General features: G+C 43.7%; 1 protein-coding gene across 3 annotated transcripts in view; it reads left to right on the top strand.

Annotated features, from left to right (window-relative positions):
- Window positions 1-21,847, top strand: part of EXT2 (exostosin glycosyltransferase 2) — a 129,529-nt gene that overhangs the window by 59,017 nt on the left and 48,665 nt on the right. For all 3 annotated transcript variants that reach the window (XR_013975384.1, XM_080931181.1, XM_080931180.1), the window contains exon 8: window positions 7,172-7,303. Coding sequence is in view for 2 of the 3 variants with exons in the window: in XM_080931181.1 (XP_080787307.1) it covers window positions 7,172-7,303 (132 nt within the window). In the remaining variant the exon portion in view is untranslated. The remainder of the gene's footprint in view (window positions 1-7,171; window positions 7,304-21,847) is intronic.

Raw genomic sequence — 21,847 nt, 5'->3', positions numbered from 1 at the left:
AAAGACGGTTGTGGTATTACGGTTAAAATCTCCTGTTTCTGTTCCAGTTTTCTGGCACTTGGGGCTTTGCTCCAGGGGAAGTTTGGGGCTCCAGTGTGCAGAAGCTTTGAGAGCCAAGGGAAGCCCCTGCCTTAGAAGCATCCAGGCCCTTTCTCAGAAGTCTGCCTGTGCGGGTTGGCAGAGTTTGCACTGTGGGCCTGATGCCAGTGTCAGTTTCTCTAGAACTTACATTTGTTCTCCCCTGCAGTCCCGGGGGACAGAGCAGGTGCTGGGGTCGCAGAGAATGGAGTGTTGTGTGACTAAGAGCCTCAGATGCTTTTGAGGAAGATGTGAACCTCAAAGTATGGATACTTTTTTTTCATTATGTTTGTTTTAGAGCAGTTTTAGGGTCATAACAAAGTTGAGTAGAACATACAGAGTTCCCATGTAGCCAATCCTTATCATTAACAGCCTCCTCCATTCCAGCCCCGTCCTTGCAGTCACTCGTCATCTATATGACCTACTCTGGAAGAGTCTGAAGTTTAGCCAGGCCTCAGTCTTGAATGCCCATTGTATGGGTTTGAATGACCATTGCCAAATTATGATCATTACCAAATCACTGAGCTCAAATCATCTGTCCTCATCTCTTTGGTGGTGCACACCTTAAATCCCAGTCCTGGGGAGGCACACATGGACGCCCATGAGTGCCACAGAGCAGAGCCTCCTTTGTCCTGCTTACACTGACGCTGGGAGAGATGGCCGACTTTGTTTTGTCTGTGTTGTTATTGTTTCATTTCTTTTTCTCATATATATTTTATTAAAGTTGCAAGTTAAATAAACTAAATTCACTCCCATAAAATATAAATCTCCATAAGTTTTGATAAGTATATAGTATGTCATCACAAAAAAGATAATAGAATATTTTCATTATCCACAGAAACTCCCTTATGCCTTTTTCCTGTCAACTAACACACACATATACATACACCATTACCAACAACATCCACAGCCTTGTTCACAGTCTCAGATAGTCAGGAGTTCCATACTCCATGACTCCCACCGTGTGACCTTTTCTCTAGACATTGAAGACCATGGGTGTCTGTTCTGTTTCTGGGTTTGTTTGATATCTTTTTCCTTCTCTTTTGCCTTTGGAGTTTTATTTAAATGCACACAGGTAACCAAGGAGATCAGAAGAGAGCATTGGATTCCCTGGGTTGGAAATAGGGTAAGAAAGAGCAATTTGCAAATTCATTTGGAATAACAAAAAGCCAGGATAGCAAAAACTATTCTCAACAATAAAAGAACTTCTGGGGGAATCATCTTCCCAGTCCTCAAACTATCAAATAGTGATAAAAACAAGCAAACAAACAAACACACAAAAAAAAAAAAAAAACCCAAAAAACTGCATGGTATTGTACAGAGACAGGCAGGATTTGATCAATGGAACAGAATTGAAGACCTAGAAATGAACCCACACAACTTATGGTCACTAGATCTTTGACAAAGGAGCTAAAAAGTGGAAAAAGGACAGCCTCTTCAACAAATGGTGCTGGTTCAGCTGGCAGTCTGCATGCAGAAGAATGCAAATCCATCCTTTCTTTTCTCCTTGTACAAAGCTCAAGTCCAACTGGATCAAAGATGTCCACATAAAGCCAGGTGCACTGACACTAATAGAACAGAAAGTGGGGAAGAGCTTGAACACATAGGCACAGGGGAAATTTTCCTGGACACAACACCAATGGTTTATGCTCTAAGATCAAGTACTGACAAATGGAACCTCATGAAATTGCAAAGCTTATGTAAGGCTAAGGACGCTGTCAAAAGGACAAAATGGGAAAAGATCTTTACCAATCCTACATCTGATAGAGGGCTAATATCCAATATATACAAAGAACTCAAGAAGTTAGACTCCAGAGAATTAAATAATACTATTAAAAAATGGGATACAGACCTAAACAAAGAATTCTCAACTGAGGAATACCGAATGGCCGAGAAGCACCTAAAGAAATGTTGAGCATCTTTAGCCATCAGGGAAATGCAAATCAAAACAATCCTGAAATTCCATCTCATACCAGTCAGAATGGCTAAGATCAAAAACCCAGATGACAGCAGATGCTGGTGAGGATGTGGAGAAAGACCAACACTCCTCCACTGTTGGTGAAATTGCAAGCTGGTACAACCACTCTGGAAATCAGTCTGGTGGTTCCTCAGAAAATTTGACATAGTACTACCTGAAGACCCAGCTATACCACTCCTGGGCATATACTCAAAAGACGCTCCAATATCTAACAAGGACACATGCTCCACCATGTTCATAGCAGCCTTATTTCTAATAGCCAGAAGCTGGAACTTGAAGCAATCATTCTGAGTGAGGTAACAAAAGAACACTCATGGTATGTACTCACTGATAAGCAGATACAAGCCCAAATAGCTCTGAATAACCAAGAAACAATTCACAAACGTTATGAAGCTCAAAAAGAAGGAAGGCCAGAATGTGGATGCCTCACTCTCTTTTAGAAGGGAGACCAAAACACTCACGGGAGGAAATACCAGGACAAATAGAGGAGCAGGGATTGAAGAAAAGATCATTCAAAGACTGCCTCACCTAGGGATCCACCCCATGTGCAGCCAGCCACCAAACCCAAGCATTATTGCTGATGCCAAGAAGTGCTTACTGGCATGAGCCAGATATGGCTGCCTCCTTGGAAGCTCTGCCAGAGTCATACAGATACAGTTGAAAATGCTTGCAGCTAACCATTGGTCTGAACATGGTGTCTGCAATGAAGGAGCTAGAGAAAGGACTGAAAAATCTGAAAGGGTCTGCAACCCCATGGGAAGAATAGCATTATCAGCCTACCAAACCCTCCAGAACTCCCAGAACATCAACCAATGAGCACACATGAAGAGACCCATGACTCCAGTTACATATGTAGCAGAGGATGGCATTGTCTGGCATCAATGGGAGAAGAGGCCTTTGGTCCAGTGAAGGCGTGTTTCCCCAGTGTAGGGAATGCCAAGGCACTGAGGTGGAGAGGGAGGTTGGGAAAGGGAGCACCTTCCAGGAAACAAGTGGAGGGCGAAGGGGGATGGGAGTGGGGGGCAAAGGGGATAACATTTGAAATATAAAAACAGAAAATATCCAGTAAAAGAGAAAAAAAATCTCTAACATCAAGATTGCATTGTTATTCCTTCAGTAGAGGAATGGATACAGAAATTGTGGTACATTTACACAATGGCATACTAGTCGGCTACTAGAAATAAAGACTTTATGAAATTCCTAGGCAAGTGAATGGAACTAGAGAGAGTCATCCTGAGTGAGGTAACCCAGTCACAAAAGAACAGACATAATATGCAGTCACTGATAATTGGATACTAACCCAAATAGCTTTGAATATCCAAGAAACAACTCACAGGCCATATGAAGCTCAAAAAGAAGGAAGACCAAAATGTGGATGCCTCAGTCCTTCTTAGAAAAAAAAAAAAAAAAATGTATAGCACCCTCTCCGAGTGTGGTACACCTAGACCTTAAATCATTAATAATTCAAGAGCTAAGAATGCAGCCTTGTGGCAATTTTTGGTAATTAAAAATCATGTTTAATCTTCACACACCAAGAAAACTTTGACTATTTCCATGTTACTTTTTGTTTCTCATGTCCTTTATGCTCATTGTAACTAGTAAGTTTTCAATGCATACTATCAAACCTTTAAAAAAAATCAAGTACTGACAAAAATATATTCATATAGTTTTATACAAAAATGCTTTTAAAATCTGTATATTTATCTCTGTTAAAATAAAGTTGTTAAAAAGATTGTGTTATAATTTTAGATCTGTGTCATATTTTAATTGAAAAATATTTTTGTCCCTGGTGTTATATAAAATAATAGTGCATATTAAAACTAGTAATTTGGGCTATATTAACACAGGAATCCTAGAAAACTACTACACATAGTGCACAGACATACCTGCAGGAAAAGCACTCACACATGCTTTAAACGTAACTGATGTTCCTTTGACGAAATCTCAGTCCAAACAGGGCACCGCTGCAGTTTTCGAGAGACCAGGCTCCTCTTGCCTCACGCTGCCTCACAGTCTGTAAAGCAAAGCAAATCAGGGGATCCTATACGTTGTCCCTGTCACTATATGTTGGCCTTTTCTGCTTAGTTGTCATTCACCTGAAGTGTCATCTGCAGTCAACCATGTCTGCAGTTCACCAGGCATGAGTAAAGTTCAAGGGCGAAAAATGAAAAGCTGACTTAGTGTAAAGGACTTTGTCGTTCTCTGTAGGACTACAGGAGCAGCAGAAGACATGGGCTAGCACTGCATCACACTGTCAGCCAGTGCAGAAATAGAGCATCATGGTGACAGTGTGTGGAGGGGGAGGCTTTGCACCTCATAGTAGACAAGAAGAAAATAAGGAGGGGACTGAGGACTCAGAATAGCTTTCAAGGGCTATTCAATGCCTTCAGTGATGTTTCCTCTAACCAGGCTCTTCCTCTTAGGCTTCTAGAACCTTCTGAAATAGAATCCCCTGCTGGGAGCCAACAAGTTTGACACATGAACTTGTAGGGGGCACTTCGTGTTTCAAACCATAGTATATGTGTTGTGGAGAGCAGACATACTTGGCTTACTGCAGCCCTGAGGGATGGTTTCTGTAAACCTCAGCTTCTAGAATCTTCTCAACTCCACAGGATAGACATTGTAACCTTCACCTTACAGATTTGGGAAGCAGATAGGTTTAACAGCTGCAGAACACATCAGCTGCCTGTCACTGTCATTCCCTCCCTCCCAGCACTGGTTCTTAAACAAGCCAGTAATTGCTCATCCCTTTGCCATGGCATTACTGAAGAGCAGAACCACTCCTGGTATTTAATTGACACATGAACAGAAATAACCAGTTCAGCTGAGTTCCTGTTAGCTTATGATAGTACCTGTGTGTTGTACATATATGCATGTCCTCAGTCAACACATTATTTATTGAGACAGTCTTTTGCTGAATCCAGAATTCCGGATTTCTACTCAGTCTGTTCATCCAGTTCATCCAGGATCCCATGTCACCTCCTGAGAGGGGGATTATAGCTGGCCATCACACCTGCCTGGCTTTTACCTGGGTGCTGGGGCTCCAAATCCAGTCCTTAGGAGTGCACAGCCACTACTTTGCCCACTGGCTCATCTCCCCAGGCCCCTAGCTGGGTACTTTATAGTCCTGAGCCAGTCCAGCCTTGTCCCTCTCAGAGTTTCTTGTGTGTAAGTGTTGGGAATTTTGCTGATCTTATACTATGAAGTCTGTATGCTCTAGTGGCTTAGTGCTACCTGGTTAAATGCCTAATCAAGATCTTATTGATCTGATCTATTTCTGCCTGACTAAATTCCCCTATATAGCCACCAGGAGGATCTATATGGCTGCCAGTCTCCCGCACTCAAACTTCTAGGATAGGTAGAAAGGTAGCTCATATATTTTCTTGGAGACCACATGACTGAAACCTCCCCGTCTTTGTGGACAGGTAGCTGACAGACAGGCCTGGTGGAGCTGTAACTTATGCTCTTACCATCAAGGTCCTGCAGAAGCAATTAAGCCTAAGAAGCCCACTTATTCTCAGGCTGGGACACTTGAGATGTGATTATTGGCAGAGCTTGCTTCCTCTCTACGTGAATTGCTATTTGTGGGCCGGGGGAATGACTGGAGGCATCTTGAGGTAGAGGCTGTGTTCCACAGTTGGCCTTTGGCCAGCATTCAGGTGCACACATGCACAGGTAGAGAGACGGAGGCAGACACATGACATCTTTCTTCCTCTGGCCTCTGCCTGACACATGTACCTTCTCTCCCATAGCACATTCACATGCACATCACAGACACAAAACAGATAAACATGTTAAAAAGAAATAAAAAACCAGAAAATATGATGAAGAAAAAATATAACAAAATTTTTCTTTCTAAAATGAATCTTTAAATTGACTATGTGTCAGAAAGACAAGCACCAAGAGAGAACCCACAGATAGGCTAAAGATGGAATAAGGGGCTTCATTTCACAGTTTTACTTCAGGAAATCTAACAGTCTAAGTGGGATAAGACCTTACTTGAAAAATGGTCCTTTTTTTATGCTTACACCTTGTATCCATATTATTCTATGTCTGCAAAGAAAAATCAATAGCTTTAAGCCATACAGCCTGGAACCGGAGACTGCTGAAACAGGAGAATTGCAAGTATAGGCTGCAGAATGAGATATTGTCTCAAGTAAAGTAAAATGATTTCAGGCATGGGGACACGTGCCTGTCATCCTAGCATTTGGGAGAATAAAAAGGAGGTTTGGTAGTTCAAGGCCAATTTGGGCTACATCGTGAGACACTGTCTCAAATGAAGAAGGAAAAATGACAAATAAAACCTTGACATATATACTCAATAGAAACCTACTCCAGTTGTTTCTTCTAAACCCTTTCAAAGAAGAAAAGTGATGGCAAATTTGCATTAAATTCCTCAAGAAAATATATATATATATAGAGAGAGAGAGCGTGCTTTCAGTTCATTCTGTGAGGCCAGCCAGCCACACCTTGATTCCAGAACATAATTTATTCCAAGTGACACCAAATAAATTTGTGACAAGAAAGTAAACATCATTTGATGCCAATTGCATGGTATTCAAGAGCAAACATGAGGGAAATCTGCATCATGGGTGCCTTTAAAGGAGTGAGATGCTGGCTAGATGTGGCATAGGGTATCTGAGGTGCTGGAATGTTCCTTGCCTTAGCAGGGCTGTCCTTGGAAGTTTGCATAGACATAGACATTCATTTATCTATGCACACAAGACTTCTAACATAGTCTATATATGTCATATCTAATGGTTTTCATCCATTTTCATGTGTGTAGTATGCTTGTGTGTGTGCTTGCATGTGTACATAAGAAGGCACAAGGTTGAGATGAGGGATCATTCTTCATTGTTTTTCTACCATATTCTTTGAGGCAGGGTCTCTCAGTCAGTCCTAGAGCTTACTGATATGACCAGTCTTGTTAGCCAGCTTGCTACATGGATCTCCTATCTTCAGTTTCTGATCCTAGGATTATGTGTAGGGTTACTTGTCCGCCTCACATTTACATATATTCTGAGAATCCAAATTCAAGTCCTCATTCATGCTTATTTGGCAAGTGCTTTAGTGACATGTCACCAGCTTACCTGCATCTTGTTTCTTTCTTTGTAGGCACGATGGTTCTGGGAGGCGTACTTTCAGTCCATTAAAGCCATCGCCCTGGCCACCCTACAGATCATCAATGACAGGATCTATCCATATGCAGCCATCTCCTATGAAGAGTGGAATGACCCTCCTGCTGTGGTAAGTGGGTTCCTGTGCTAGCTGCATGAACCATTGGGGTGAAAGGAACGTGAATTACTCAGGAAGAGGGTGTTTAAATGCCACTGTCTCAGATGAACTTTGGGGGCTCCCAATTTATAAACACTTTAAGGAAGAGCTCACACAGAAAATTGAAAGTGAAGGAACGCCACCAAGCATTCTGTGAAGCCAGTATTATCCCGATACCAAATCAGATAAGCACACAAAACTGTAGACCAACTTCCATGGCTGGATTAAAACAACAACAACAACAACAACAACAACAACAACAAAATATTTACAAACCAAATTCAAGAGGACATTAATATCATATATCACAACAAACTTGGTCTCATCCCAGGGATGCAAGGTTAGTTCAACATTCACGAACAAACAAACACTACACACCAGATGAATAGACTTCAAGACAGAAATCACACTGATCTCAGTGAATAAGGGAAAGGCATTTGACAAAGTTCACATGGCTTCATGATAAAAGTCCTGAAGGAAATAGGAGTAGAGAGAAGTTACCTCAATATAGTAAAGGCTTCTGGAGGCAAAGAGCCAGCCAGTGTTATGCCAAAAAGGGACAGCCTAGGAGTATGTCCCTAACCCTGAGCAAGATAGGCACTCACTCTTCACTTGTGTTCACTAGAACGAAAGCTATAATGCAAGACAGAAGCCAAAGGGACAAGGTAGAAAACTGTCCCCATTTGCCGATACTGTGACCCTACTTAAAAGAGTCTGTGGATACACTGGAAAGCTCTTAGGTCACATAAATATTTCCAGCAAAGTGACAGGGTTCAAAATCAACATACAAAAACAAAAAGCTTTTCTATGTCTCAGTTACTAACTTCCCAAAAGAGAAAAACTTTTCTTTCACAATAGCTTCAGTCAATAAATATGTGCACAAGGAAACCTGGGGTACCCTGACCAAGGAGGGGAAAGGCCTCTGTAGTGTCATCTGAGGGTACTGACGGGAGAAGAGGGCACTAGACAAGGGAATCACGCTGATACTCGTAGACTGGAGCATTACCTAATGGAATCCAAAGGCAATAAAGGCTCCACACACTAGAGAAAAGAAATAAAAGATTCCTAGAATTCACATGGAAGCACAAAAACCCCACAGATAGCTGAAAAAAATCCTAAACACAGAAACCAGTGCCAGACATATTACATGTATGTAGTACGTGATTTCAGGTCATACCACTGAGCCGTGGTGGAAACAACGTGAGACTGGCAGAAAAACTGACACGCATTCTAGTGGAATAGAATAGATAACCATTTATGTTTTGATAACTGTGTCAAAACATACAGTGCATCAAAGAGCCTCTTCAGCAAATGGAAGTACAGACAGACATGGGAACAGGGGATTCAGGAGCCAAAAGGTCACTGTAGCAGAAAGAGGAAGCTTTTGTAAGGAAGGAGATAAAGCCTGAGGAGGACGGGGTCACAAAGTATCTCTAGCTTAACTGAGGTGTCAGTGGTCTGGATACACGGTAGGAAACCACCAGTGTGGAGGGCCGGCGGGCTCCAGTGTGGAGGGCCGGCGGGCTCCAGTGTGGAGGGCCGGCGGGCTCCAGTGTGGAGGGCCGGCGGGCTCCAGTGTGGAGGGCCGGCGGGCTCCAGTGTGGAGGGCCGGCGGGCTCCAGTGTGGAGGGCCGGCGGGCTCCAGTGTGGAGGGCCGGCGGGCTCCAGTGTGGAGGGCTGGTTCACACCAGTGTGGAGGGCCAGTGGGCTCCAGTGTGGAGGGCTGGTTCACACCAGTGTGGAGGGCGGGTTCACACCAGTGTGGAGGGCCAGCGGGCTCCAGTGTGGAGGGCTGGTTCACAGCAGTGTGGAGGGCTGGGCTGGTGTGTATGGCAATGGGACAGCATTGAGACAACTTGAGGAAACCAGGAGAAGAATTAGTCCAGGTGGATTGGAGCCATGTTGGGGGAGATTGATTGTTCTCCCTAGTGAGCCAGAGATATTGTTTATTCTGAGGGGCTTTCTCAGTCTGACTTTCGTCTGCCTTCCTACCCTCTCTCCTGCTCACTTTGAGGAGTTCTACATTATGGCCCAAGTTAACTTCCTTCCAGTGTGCCCACCTGTTGCTCCTCCGTAGCCCAGTGTGCCTTTCTTTGCCATTGGCTCCTCTTAGGGACCTGCACACACACCCTTCCTCCACAAGGCCTTGAAGACCTCCCAAGCAGGAAACACAAACTCTGAAAGTGTGGAATCTGCTTCTCTCCGTTGCCTAGCATACATGGAAGTCCGATTTCCTGTGAGGTTTGAGCAGCTGCAGGACTCACACGCCAGTGTGATAACCATTATTTTGGTCATCCCCCACATACCACCTGCTTAGAATGTAGGGGGAGTGATAGATGTGCTCTGTAAAGTCTCAAGGTGCATACATAATGCCTGTGGCCTGTGCGAGTCACCTAAGTGACAGGTTGTGTAAAGGAGTAAGGACGTGGGCTCACACTGCCACTGAGTCCCCATGGGAGTCACGGAATTCCTCAGTGTGGGACCTAACTCCTGAAGTAGGTTTGACCCGAAGAGTCTCACATGTGCTCATCACAGACTGTCTGGGAATTAAGGACGTCACCCTGTGTGCTATCTAGAGCTCCAAGAGTAAATAATTGGAGCTTCAGTTCTCATAGACTGAGGGAAATGTGGAAGTGTGGTTAGAATGGATATGCTTTGACTCAAGGCAGATGGTCAAAGTGTGGGACCTAAAGCCTGGTAAGAGCATGACTACGTAAATCTAGGTGCACATCCAGAAATGTGTTTGATATTTGTCATTTGGTTCTTCCTTAAAAACCTGTTCAGGACACTTTGGTGTTCATCACCTCTGTAGTCAGGCAGGTGACGAGATCCCTGATTTACAGCCCAGGGCTGCTCACTTCCTCAGTGGAAGCAGTAGGTGGGAGGCTGCGCAGCAATGATTCATGTGTAGTTGACTTCTCCCTCCCCTCAGGAATATTTAACTGACTCTAGATGAGATTACTCTGAGCCAGGCCTGCAGGGGAGTGTCTCCTCTAGATTCCAGCAAATTTACAATGTCAGACACCCGAGGTGGGAGTAGGTGTGGATTGTGGTCAGTAAATCAAGGATGCTCTGGGATGCTCAAAGGTGTGCTGCTGGTCTCCTGTCTGCTCTGTGCATGCTCAGACAGGGGAATGAGAGGTGAAAGCTGGATTTTGGATAGATACAGCTGTCTCCATTCAACATGGAAATGGTTATGGCTTGTGGGTGACAGACAGTGAGGGGTGGCCTCCTGGAGCATTCATCACCAGGTACCTCACTGTTCTAATCAATAGGGTGAGGCCAGTTGCACTGTGTTCCACTCTCAGAGCCTTCGAGGGTTTGCTACAGGGGGCCTTGACCACTACTTGGAAATAGCATATCTGCCTCGGTTAGAGACTGTGCTTGGGAAAGGACTTCTCACTGAGCTCAGGCTGGTTAAGAGGCAAATAGGGATGGAGAGAGAGTTCAAACAGTAAAGTGAGGACCAGGGTACAATCCCCTAAACCCCGTGAAAAAGCCATGTGTGGTCACCGAGGATCCCAGAGCTGGGGGCGGATCCCTGGCCTCTACACAAATCTGTGTGCATGTATACTCCTGAATATTTCCTAGTGTTATTACTGATTAAAACTTGAAAAAATATGCCTAACCAAAAATTACGTCTCACACAGACACACACACACACACAGACACACACACACACACAGACACACACACACACACACACACATCAAAAGTTGTCTTAAAAAGAAAGAATACAGAGAGGCTGGGGGCTGGAGAGATGGCTTAGCATTTAAGAGCACTGGCTGTTCTTGTAGAGGTCTTGAGTTTAGTTCTCAGCAACCACATGTGGCACCATCTATAACTATAGCCCCATGGGATCCGATGCCTTGTAATGTGCAGATGTACATACAAAGTACCCATATACATAAAATACATACATACATACATACATATACATACACACATACATCATAAATAAATAAAAGGATGTATGTTTTTATCCTGAATTGTCTTAGCTCATCTCAGAGCTTCCTGTGTCTTTTACCTTTTCTGTTTGTCTACGCACTGATCTTATTCTGCCTTTGCACTTACCAGCAAAACACCATCATTTCCCTAAGCCCCTGCTTCCTGCCTCACTATCCTTGCAACCGTTTCTGGGCTGCCCAGGCAGCCAGGCTTCTCTCCAGATATCATTCGGATGTCTGATCTCAGATATGTGAGATGCTGAAGGATATAAATGGAGACCGAGACCAAGACAGAGAGTGTATTTATTATGTTGCATTTGAATTCCTAGCACATACCAACAAAACCGAATGTGTCAATAACATTCCTTTAAAACATCAAAAGTAATGTCCTCTTAAAATTGTAAATTTCTTCATTATTTGTCTATAAAGTGATTTTTATTCCATCTTATCAGTGTTGTGATTTTATTCACTCATAGATATTTTCTTCAAGTTTTAATCATCAATAACACTAGGAAAAATTGCCTTCTCTTTTCTTTTCTGCCTTTACTATGTCAGATAAGCTGGCTAGTTTTATGTCAACCATTTTAGAAAAGAAAATACCCTACCTTAGCCTGTTGGCAAGCCTATATTACATTTTCTTGATTAATGATTGATATGGGAGGGTCCAGCTCACCATGGGTAGTGTCACCCCCTAGGCTGGTGGTCCTGGGTGCAGGCTGAGCAAGTCATGGGGAGCAAGCCAGCAGGCAACACTTTTTCATGGCCTCTGCCTTAGTTCCCGCCTTCAGTTCTTTTTCTGACTTCCCTCCATAATGGACTACAACTGAAAACAAACCTTTTCTTCCCTAAGTTGGTTTTGATCACAATGTTTTATCACAGCAATATATACCCTAACTAAGACATTAGACCTGGAACACAGAAGAAAAATATGCATTCTTATCACAGCTATTGATAAAAATGAGGAATTTGGGGAGGCTGCTTAAAGTGTGTAACCTTATAAGGGTAAGATGGAAAAACAAAAGCTTGTCCTAATGAAATCAGCTGGAGGGATGACTTACCTGCAGATAAAGCAGGATTATCTAAGTATGGGGACTTCCTGTCAGCCTCTGACAGGACCCAAAGTTTGGATATAGAAAGTGCCAGGGACTGTCTACACTTTGAAATGTTTCATGAGAGCTCTTGGCCAGTAAATTCACAAATTTATTGCCAGCGTGGGCTCAGTTGGGCACATGTGAGGTGTTTTAATATAGAGTTCTGCTCATCCACCCCAATAGCAGGTTCCCAGGCCTTAGGTCTAATGTATGATGCTGCCGACTCAAGGACCATGTTTTGATGTGGAGTTTGACTTAATCTCCACATCCTAGTTCATTGACTGTTAAAGAGGTTTGTCTCTCTTCACCTCCACCCTCCATTTGCTCTTCAGGGTTTAGGTTAGGAATTCAGAGGCCTGTCTGTCACTGCATCATCTACAGCTGAAAGCTGCATATACTCAGCTTTCCAGATGGCTCTCGCTCACAGTGGCTGTGGTTGTTCTGGAAAGATCACTTAGCTGTAAATTCCAACAGGCAGTAATTACTCAGCAGCCCAGGAAGGATGGTCAGATGCTTGAAGCAGAACTCTCAAGTGGGAAAGACGCCAGTTTATCAAATGCCTAGTTCAACTTAGCTCTGCCCTTTAACTTCTTGGTTGTGTTATAATACAACCTCTGGGATTTGAGGGCCTGTTTTTTTCCCCAAGGGGCCTTCCAAGGCTGATTCTAGGATCCTTTCCCTCCTACTGCCTAGATAAGACAAAAATACATATGAAATTCAGTAACTTAGTTTGCATTTTAAGTACATTTTTTAATTGTATTGTTTTTAGATGTATATCATGAATTGGGAAGTGTTTGCATAAGTGGTCTAGTAGACTACCTTAAATTCTAGACTTTTCTGTGAAGAGCTGCAGGGTAAAGCCAACTTTGGTCTATGGAAGGAAAGATGCAAGAATCTTGGCTGGTTCTGGTCAGAGGGAAGACAGCAAGGCCCAGGCTCCAAGCTAGACTTAAATGGGAAAGTATATAAGGAACATGAAAGGCAAACTTGGGGTGTATCTGAGGTCATAACCGTGTCAATCAAATCTTCTGCAGGGGAAGGGCTCATGGTGAATTTCCCATTCTCTGCCTCTATTCTTAACTTAGAATATATAGTCCACTCTGAGGGTCTCAGCATTTATGAATCAAACCCCACTGCCTCTTGGCACTGCACAGCACGTGCGAAGGGAGCAAGGGGAATGATGTTTTGGAATGTGTGGAGACTTGACCTGCAGCAGATGAACAGGAGACAGGCTGGCTGCCCTGAACGAGTTGTTAGCATGAGCACAGCAGATCCCTGGCCTTCAGGAGCCATGCCAGGCTCCTTCCAGGTCTGCCTCAGGAATCCCAGAACATGTTTTAAGATCTCCAAAGTAATATTTGAGATTTTCTCATAACCAGATTGTCATTGTTGTAATGGCTAGAGTCTGACACTTGATTTTTATCCCAGCCCTTCCTCTCTCTCTCTCTCTCTGCAATATTTATTTATTTTATTATTTAAAAAATAGTGTTATTTCACACATGCAATTAAGTAGTCACATAAAAACTGGAGCCTGTTCCTGTGGCAACTGCTCTCACTTCTCACTCCCTCTGGTTGTCTTCCTGCTTCCATACAAAATACTCATAGAGGAATTTTTAAATCTCTCCTGTGGAGACATCTTTTCCACTTTGTCCAGATTGGTGCTTTTTCTCCCATTCTCTCCATTTTCCCTGTGTGTGTGTGTGTGTGTGTGTGTGTGTGTGTGTGTGTGTGTGTGTGTATGACCAGCACTAATGGGTCATCACTTTTCATTAAGATGTTTTTTACCTTGTGTGTAAACAAGACTATGATGAGTACAAGACCCTCTTTTCCTGGGACTTAATAGCTATTTTCCCCTTTTACTTTGTTTGGCTCTATTGCAGATGGTTTTCTCTAACCACTCTAGCTGAGACAGTAAGATGGACAGCTCAGGTAAGGACCAGCCTCCGTTCTTTGGCTTCCGAGCCCTGTCTCCTGTAGCATGGTGGGTCCTCTTTAGGTCTTAGCTGTTGTCAGGATCCTCTGCCGTTCTAGATTTCTCTTGTCTCTCTGCTTTGTGTTGTTTCCTGTTCCAGGGCCTAGCGTCTCTCTTTTTCTGGTTTCTTTCTTCCAAAGAGCTGCTTACAGCAGTATACAGGAGAGGGAGATAATCCTCAGTCACCTTGTGTATCTGGAGATGTACTTACTTCCCCTGTGGTGAGTGCTTGGACTCAGAATTGTGGTAGCGGTAGCGGCAGATTTACTCAGAAGTTCGAAATACTTGCTCTGTTGTCTCCTGTCTTCCATGTAATCTCAGAAAGAGAAACATTTTAGTTCTTGGCTTTTAATGTTAGCTTTCCCCAACTCTTGGCAACTTCTGTGTTCTAAAAATTTTAGGATAATGTGCCCTCACATGACTGTTTGTGCCGACAATGCTGATTCGAGCTCTTTCAAGCTTGAAATCCATGCTTTTCAGTGAAGAGGCATTTTCTTCTAGAATATCATTTGTTATTTTCTTCTGTCCTCTCGTTTCTCTCTGCGGCACCTGTCACCTGGAAGGTAAACAAGCAGTGTGGCTCTACTGCTTTTCCTTCCAGGCCCGATCTTTCTGTTCTCATTTCGGGGACATTTCCTTTCTTTATATTTTAACTTTTCTTTTGATTAAAAAAACCAACAAAGTTTTATTTCAAACTCATCTTTCATATTGGTTATTTTAAGGACACATTATTTTCCATCTCTGCAAATATTGTTTGTGATTGTATTTATTTGTTCTTTTCTTTTTATTTGCTCTTTTGTAGTGAAAGCTTTCTTTAAGCTCCTGGTCAGTGGTGGCATAAGCTCTTGTGAGTGGGACTCAGAAAGCTGGTTGGAAGGTCTGGGCTTGGATGAGCTTTGGCAGTGGTGGGCTGCAGTGAGGAAGGTGGGGACCCAGGCATTTGTCTAAGTGTTGGTGCTAATGCTTATTTCTCGTAGACCAGTTTATTGTTCTGGACTTATCTTGGTGCCCCAGGGTGAGAGTCAGAGAAAAGATGAATAAGTGTGGGCCCCAAGCATTTGAGAGCTGAGTAAGGGAGGGAGGCCGTCCTCACCCTTCATTCTGTAGATGGTACCTTGCCCTCTGTATTACTCGGGGTTCTCTAGAGTCATAGAACTTATAGAGTAATTTACCCCCCCATCCAAGAATTTGATAGTTGTTAATAGTTGTTCAGTCCTACTGAAGATTGGCTGGAGGTCTCAGCCAGTCTTCTTCATATGCTGGAATCTGGAAAACGTAGGCTCTACTGCCAAGCAGGCAAGAAGCAAATGCTTCTTCCTTCTGTTATGTCCTCAGATAGACTTCCAGCAGAAGGTGTAGCTCTATTAAAGACGGAGCTTCCTGCCCTAAGATTTGGATTTAAGGCCTATGTCTTCCTGCCTCAAAAGTCTAGACTGGACTAGACTTGACTAGGAGTGGATCCACCCACTTTTGACCAAGCAGGAAGTCTCTCACATGTGTGTGCCCTCCATTTCTGTGTTGTAGTTCTTTACAGATATAGTCAGGATGACAACCAGGAACAGCCATCACACCCTGTCTCTTGGTCTTGGGAACTTTGAGTCTGGACTCTCTCAGATTTGTTTGCCCTGTAGAATAAACTTCTCTCCCCAAAGCCTGGTTGGGGATGATATTGACCTGTCTGTGCCTTAGGTTTAAGGGATTTTGACTAACTGTTCTTATTGAATGCGTCCAGGTAGTTCTCATATCTGAGTCTTCTTGTCTTCACTCTTGGGAAGCATAGCATTGATTGATTGATTGATTGATTGATTGATCAATTGATTGATTGATTTTGCTTTGCTATGTCATTCATTATTGGTCTGATTCTTTGCTCATCATTTTTTTTTGAGACTCACCTTGGACATAAATGTTTCTTTTGTCTCCGACCCACGAGCCCTGGGACTATAGATGTATGCTTCCACATATAGGCCTTGTATGTCCTAGGTAAATGTTATACCCCTGAGCTGTATCCCCAGCATGTTTTTGTTTGTTTGTTTGGTACAGTTCAGAATTGAAGTTTTTAGAAGTAGCAGTTTTTACATACTCCTTACCTACATTCCTCAGTGTAAACATTTTATCATGGTTGCATTTTCCCATCTGTATGAACAGGTGTATTCCTGAACTTTCTATCGTGGGTCTTACCCTTCCTAATGCTGCAGCTCTTCAATACAGTTCCTCATGTGTGGTGACCCCAACCATGAAGTTATTTTGCTACTGTTATTAATTATACTGTAAATATATGATATGCAGGATATCGTATACGTGACCCATGTGAAAGGGTTGTTGCACCCAAGGAGGTGTTTCAACCCACAGTTTGTCCTGGTGTTGTGATGCTGGCATGGATCACAGGCTTCTTCCGGTGTTTTCAGTGCCTTGTTATCGTTTCCTTTTCTTCTGTGTCATGAGGGAAGTCGTGGCTCTCCCAGCTGTCAATACCCTTATACTTTTCAAGTTTGCACCCTTTGTTTTGAGTCCCATATGGGCTCCCGTCTGAGTAGGCTGCCGGTGCTTCCTGGCTTTGGAGGCTGTTTTCTCCTTTAACCTGACCTTTTATTGTTGGTTATCTTGGAAGGTTCCCATTCATCTATTCTATGAATGGTATACGTCTGTATTTCTTAGTTATCCCTTTTGGAGTCCTGGTAAATTCATGTGCAACTTTTTTGTTCTGCCTTTACCTTCTGTTCTTATTCTGTTCTGTTTCCTGGGTTTCCACATTTTGTAAATCTGTGCTGGATAGTGTTTTTACCACTTTATCTATCTGTTGTGATTTAAACTTCAGTGGTTATTTGTAGAAGTTCATTTGGTTGCTGTAGTCAAATCTGTCTGCTTGGCCCTTATGTTTTTATTTTTAAAACAGTGTCTCACTATATAGACTGACCTTAAACTCTGAACCTGCCTGACTCCCTTTAGTGCCTTTTATGTCTTGAAGAATCTGAGACATTTATTTTCTGCTTCTTCAGTTTTCTGGATTCTGTGTGTGTGTGTTTGTGTGTGTGTGTGTGTGTGTGTGTGTGTGTGTGTGTGTGTAATTGTTACAACTTGGGCAAAGAAGGTATTTTCTAGAGTCTTCCTTGTTCAGTTTACTTCACTTCATTCATTTCTTTATTGTCAATGGCTATTTAAGGAGTTAATGCTGCTTCAGGTGCTCTAGGTGAAGCAAAGAGATAAATCACACTCCGACCTCAGCCCCTCACGTGCAGTATCTAGCTGTTCCTTCACATAGACTGTTGCATCCAAACCTCCATGAAAGACTGTTATCCACTAAACTTCCCCAAGGAGACCTCTGACACCAACCCAAGCTCAGACCCAGAAGGTGGAGTGTGTTATGTTGTTTGTGTCCAAGACTCCTCCTCCCCACTCTCCCTGGCCTCAAAGGCACTGACGCTGAGCATCATCATTGCACCGGCCATCATTGCCCTGTGATGCTCCTGTGCCCAGTAGCTGCCTTCCACTCCCCTGTCTCCACTTTGTTCCTGGCCTCTAGGATTTCTTTTTTTCTTGTGACCTCAGCTGCAGGTTGAAAAGGAGTTTTGCTGTATTTTATCTTACATTTCTGTGTGGTTTACAGCAAGAGGGTTTTTGAAAAGAAACGCTGCCATGTGTTTGTGTCAGAGCACGGATCCGTCATTGCTTCCTTCGCTGTTCCTTTGCACCGTGGGCCTGTGCCTTCTTCCTTTCCCCAAGAAGAAACAGAGAAAAGCACAGTAGACAAAACAGATACCTTAGTGGGATTCTGGAGAATTAAGAAATGGCTGTGTGTGGATACTGTTCTTTCACCTTACCAGCTCTCCAGGGCTGCGCTCCTGTCATCTCTCAGCCACATAAAGACCGGGGTTTTCTTGGTCATAACAGTAGTGGCCCCCTGAGCTCAGATGCCTGAGCTGTAATTTAGTTGTTCCCAAGAGTGCCTGTGACATCTCCCCACCTCACAGCCGACACTGTCATAGAGCCATTGGGCTGCCAGCACACAAGTCTGCACATGTGTTCTTTGAAACTGCTAGAAGATTTCAAGCATGAGATAGTTAGGTGAGATTGTAAGTGTGCTTAACCTCTCAAGAGAAGTAGTGCTTTAGTAATCTCAGTTGCTGTCTTTGGACTAGAGGTGAGCCTCAGTTGTTGGAATCGAGTGAAGAATGAGTATTTTGTGGAGGTCTTTCTTTCAGATGTTGTCCATATCCGTGAACTCAAGGGTGATGATTGTGTGTTTGTTCTAAAAATAATACCAATCCTGTGTACTATCCATGTCAAACAGTGGAATTGTTATTTTTAATATGTCAAATTGTAAACCAATAAAATCGATGGTTGTTATTTTTGCCAATATCTTAAGCAGTTATATCATAGATATATTTAGTGAAATTTATTGCTTACAGACTGTTATAACTCATGAATTATTGAAAGTATCAACATCTGGAATCTTCTCTTTGCTCATTCCAAATTCTTTTAATATGGCTTATGTTGAGCTGTTCACTGGCTTGTGTCCATCCCACTGATGGAGGCCACAGCCAGATGAGGTTCTTATAAATGATCGCCTTCCTTTCCAAGCACTAGGAAGACAAAATGTCAACTTTTTCCTCTACTACCTGAAAAGCAATCAGTGGCCACCCTTCCAGCTCCTCCTGACAGTAGTTTGGCACTGTAAACGGAGGGTGGGCATCTGGCCAAGCCTCAGCTAAGAGCAGGGTTTTCAGGAGGTAGTCGGGTGGGTTTAACCCATGAGCCTTCAGTAAGCTAAGTGCAACTCAGACACTTCTGAACTTCTTGTCAGTCCTCCCCTACTGCACATGAGCTGAGTGACTTGAGGGGCCTAAAGGGCTCCCCTGCAACAGGTTGATATCTGCAGGGCTGGGCTTAGGGGTGCTAATGGCTACAGAGGAGTCATTCATTCCTCAGTTTAATTGTCACAGTTAATTCCTGATTACTTATTGGTGTCTGGACCTTCAAAGAAAAGGGCATTTTGGAATCAAACCCAAGTTTAAAAACATTCACTAGTTTGACCCTGTGTAGGTTTCTTACCGCTTTAAAATTTATTTTCTTGATCTGTAAAGTGGGAATAGTGTAGGGTAATTCATAAGCAGTATATTATGAAACGCTGGAGGCATAACTTACAAGGAAGGCGTTAGTAAGTGGCACAGCACTGTAATAGTTGTTACTGTCATGGCCACTGCTGCAGCTGGCCCCCAGCATCTGTGTGGGATCGGTCCCAGGATTCCTGTGGACATAAAACCCCACGGATGGTTAGGTCCCCGTGTGCAGTGGTGAGAGTGCACAGAATCTGTGCTTGTTCTCTGACAGACCGATAATCTCCAGATTACTCCTAATGCCTGAGTCTCTGTAAACGCTTTGTGAACATCAGTTTTACTTTATTGATCAGGGAATAAGAGCAAAAAAGGAAAGTCTTGGCACGTTCCTTCCTTACAGAATTAGCATTTCTCTCTAGTGTTTTCAATCCACACTTTGTTGAATCTTTGTGTGCAAGAGCCACAGTTAGAGGTCAGGCTATATAGTGCTTTATCGTATGGAAACAGGAATTTACAATGGGATGGGACTCTGTTTACAGCGGGGCATTCCTTCTACTCAGGTGGCTGTCTTCAATATTTCTGTGTGTATATTTTCACCAACAGCCTCACTCTGCTGTCTTGCTTTTGACTGGTGAAGGGAGTGAGACATTCAGGACTTTCTCGGGGCTAAGGTGTAGTTCAGTGGCAGACCCCCTGCCTAGAGTGCAGGAAGCTCTGGGTATGGTTGCAGCACCACCGTCATCTCCGCCATCCATCATGATGGACACCTTACCCATCCTGTGTAGAAATTCTGTTTCCCTCATTTCAACTGTTAGATAATTACTGCCAAGTTTTCATAGAGAATTATTTTCAGCAAACGTTAACAAGGAACATGGTAGTGCATGACTGACTTGACCGTGTGAATGTAGAAAGAGTTCTCCCAACTTTGTGATAAACTACTGGAGAAGTATGTGGGTTAGTAAGTGGTTGCTGAGCTGCCGGGAAAGGAAGCTGAGCCCTGAAACACACTGTCCCTTGCTGCCCTGGGAGGATGGGCACACAGCAAATGTTTACTGTGGAAATCCATCATCTCTGGTGATCTGAAGATTCAACATGATCATTATGGGGAATGAGGAACAGAATTTGTCACCTGTGACTAAGACATGGAGAGCTGTGTCTGTGTGACATGAAGATGGGACCTGCCTAGATTGGCTTAGTGCTGATACCTGTGTTCACAAGCCATCCCACCCCATGCAGGCTGTGGATCAGGTTCACACTGCGAGGCTAGTCCAGATGCGCTTTGGAGGGAACTGGAGAGAGCATGCCCCTAAGCTCAGAAGCTGAAGTGATGTGGAGAACAGAGGTAAGCAGCCAACACACCCATCTGAAGCTGTAGGAGGAGAGAAGAGGAAGAGGAAAAGAGAGGCTTTTTTGGAAAGGAAGGTGGCTGAGAGTTTGAAGAGTTCGAAGGCCATGGTGCCAGGCCTCAGACCCAGGAGACCAACAAACCACAGGCAAATTAGTACAGATAAATATGAGGTAGGAGGCCACAGTGAGCTGGATCTCCAGAGAAGATCCAGTTATCTGGAGGACAGAGAAATGTTTGAATTTCACCCTCACCACTGTGGCTCCCGGAACCTTCAGACATGGCAATGGAGGCATACGTGATCAGAAACACCCCTTTGCACATCAGAAAGAAGCTCATGGAGAAGTGCATGGAGGTGGGCGGGCTGGCAGCATGCTGTCCCCGTAGTTGACAGTTGTCTTAGTCTCCTGGCCTGTGACCTCTGCCTCCCCGTTTCCGGTTCATGTGTCACCAGTGCACTCTGGCCTCCTTGTCTTTCTGAGCGACCAGTTATTATTTGGGAGGCAGGAGGTTGGCTCCAGATTTGCCTTCAATTCTTTCCTCTGTGAACTAAGAAATCTTGCCTGGAGACACATGGGCCCGTCAGCACACTCTGGAAGAAAGCTGTGGGTAGTCGGGCCTGTAGAGGTTTAATGGTTAAGGCAGCATGGGCCACATTACTGATTGCCCCTTTCATATCTCCCAGTAACCATTAACATAAATATCATCTCACCATTTTGGACAGGGGACACCACCCTTGTGTGAGTGAGTAACGTGATGTGAACTCTTAACCCTCTCATGGCTTCCTTTGCTTCAGAGCCCATGGCCCACATCCACCCACAGTCTTTTTGAACCTGGGCAAGGAAGGAAAGGGTTAACTCCGGTCGGTGTTGCCCTTTGACCATTGCAGGATAAGAGGCATGATGAAATACTTTTCAAAGTCTTCTGTGGAAACACATCATGCATAATTGGAGCAAAAAAGAATAAATCAAAGCTTTCTACCCCCACCCCCTCGAGTCTGGTAATTCATAATTGAAACCACATTGAAGTGAGGGTTGATAACTTCAAAACAACAAGACTGCCCTTTCTATCAAGGTAGGAATAGGTAAGGCTGCTCATTACAGGGGCT

Source organism: Micromys minutus (genome assembly GCF_963924665.1).
Source record: "Micromys minutus genome assembly, chromosome: 17".
In the NCBI taxonomy this organism is placed as follows: Eukaryota; Metazoa; Chordata; class Mammalia; order Rodentia; family Muridae; genus Micromys; species Micromys minutus.
This window is presented reverse-complemented; position numbering and strand designations above follow the sequence as displayed.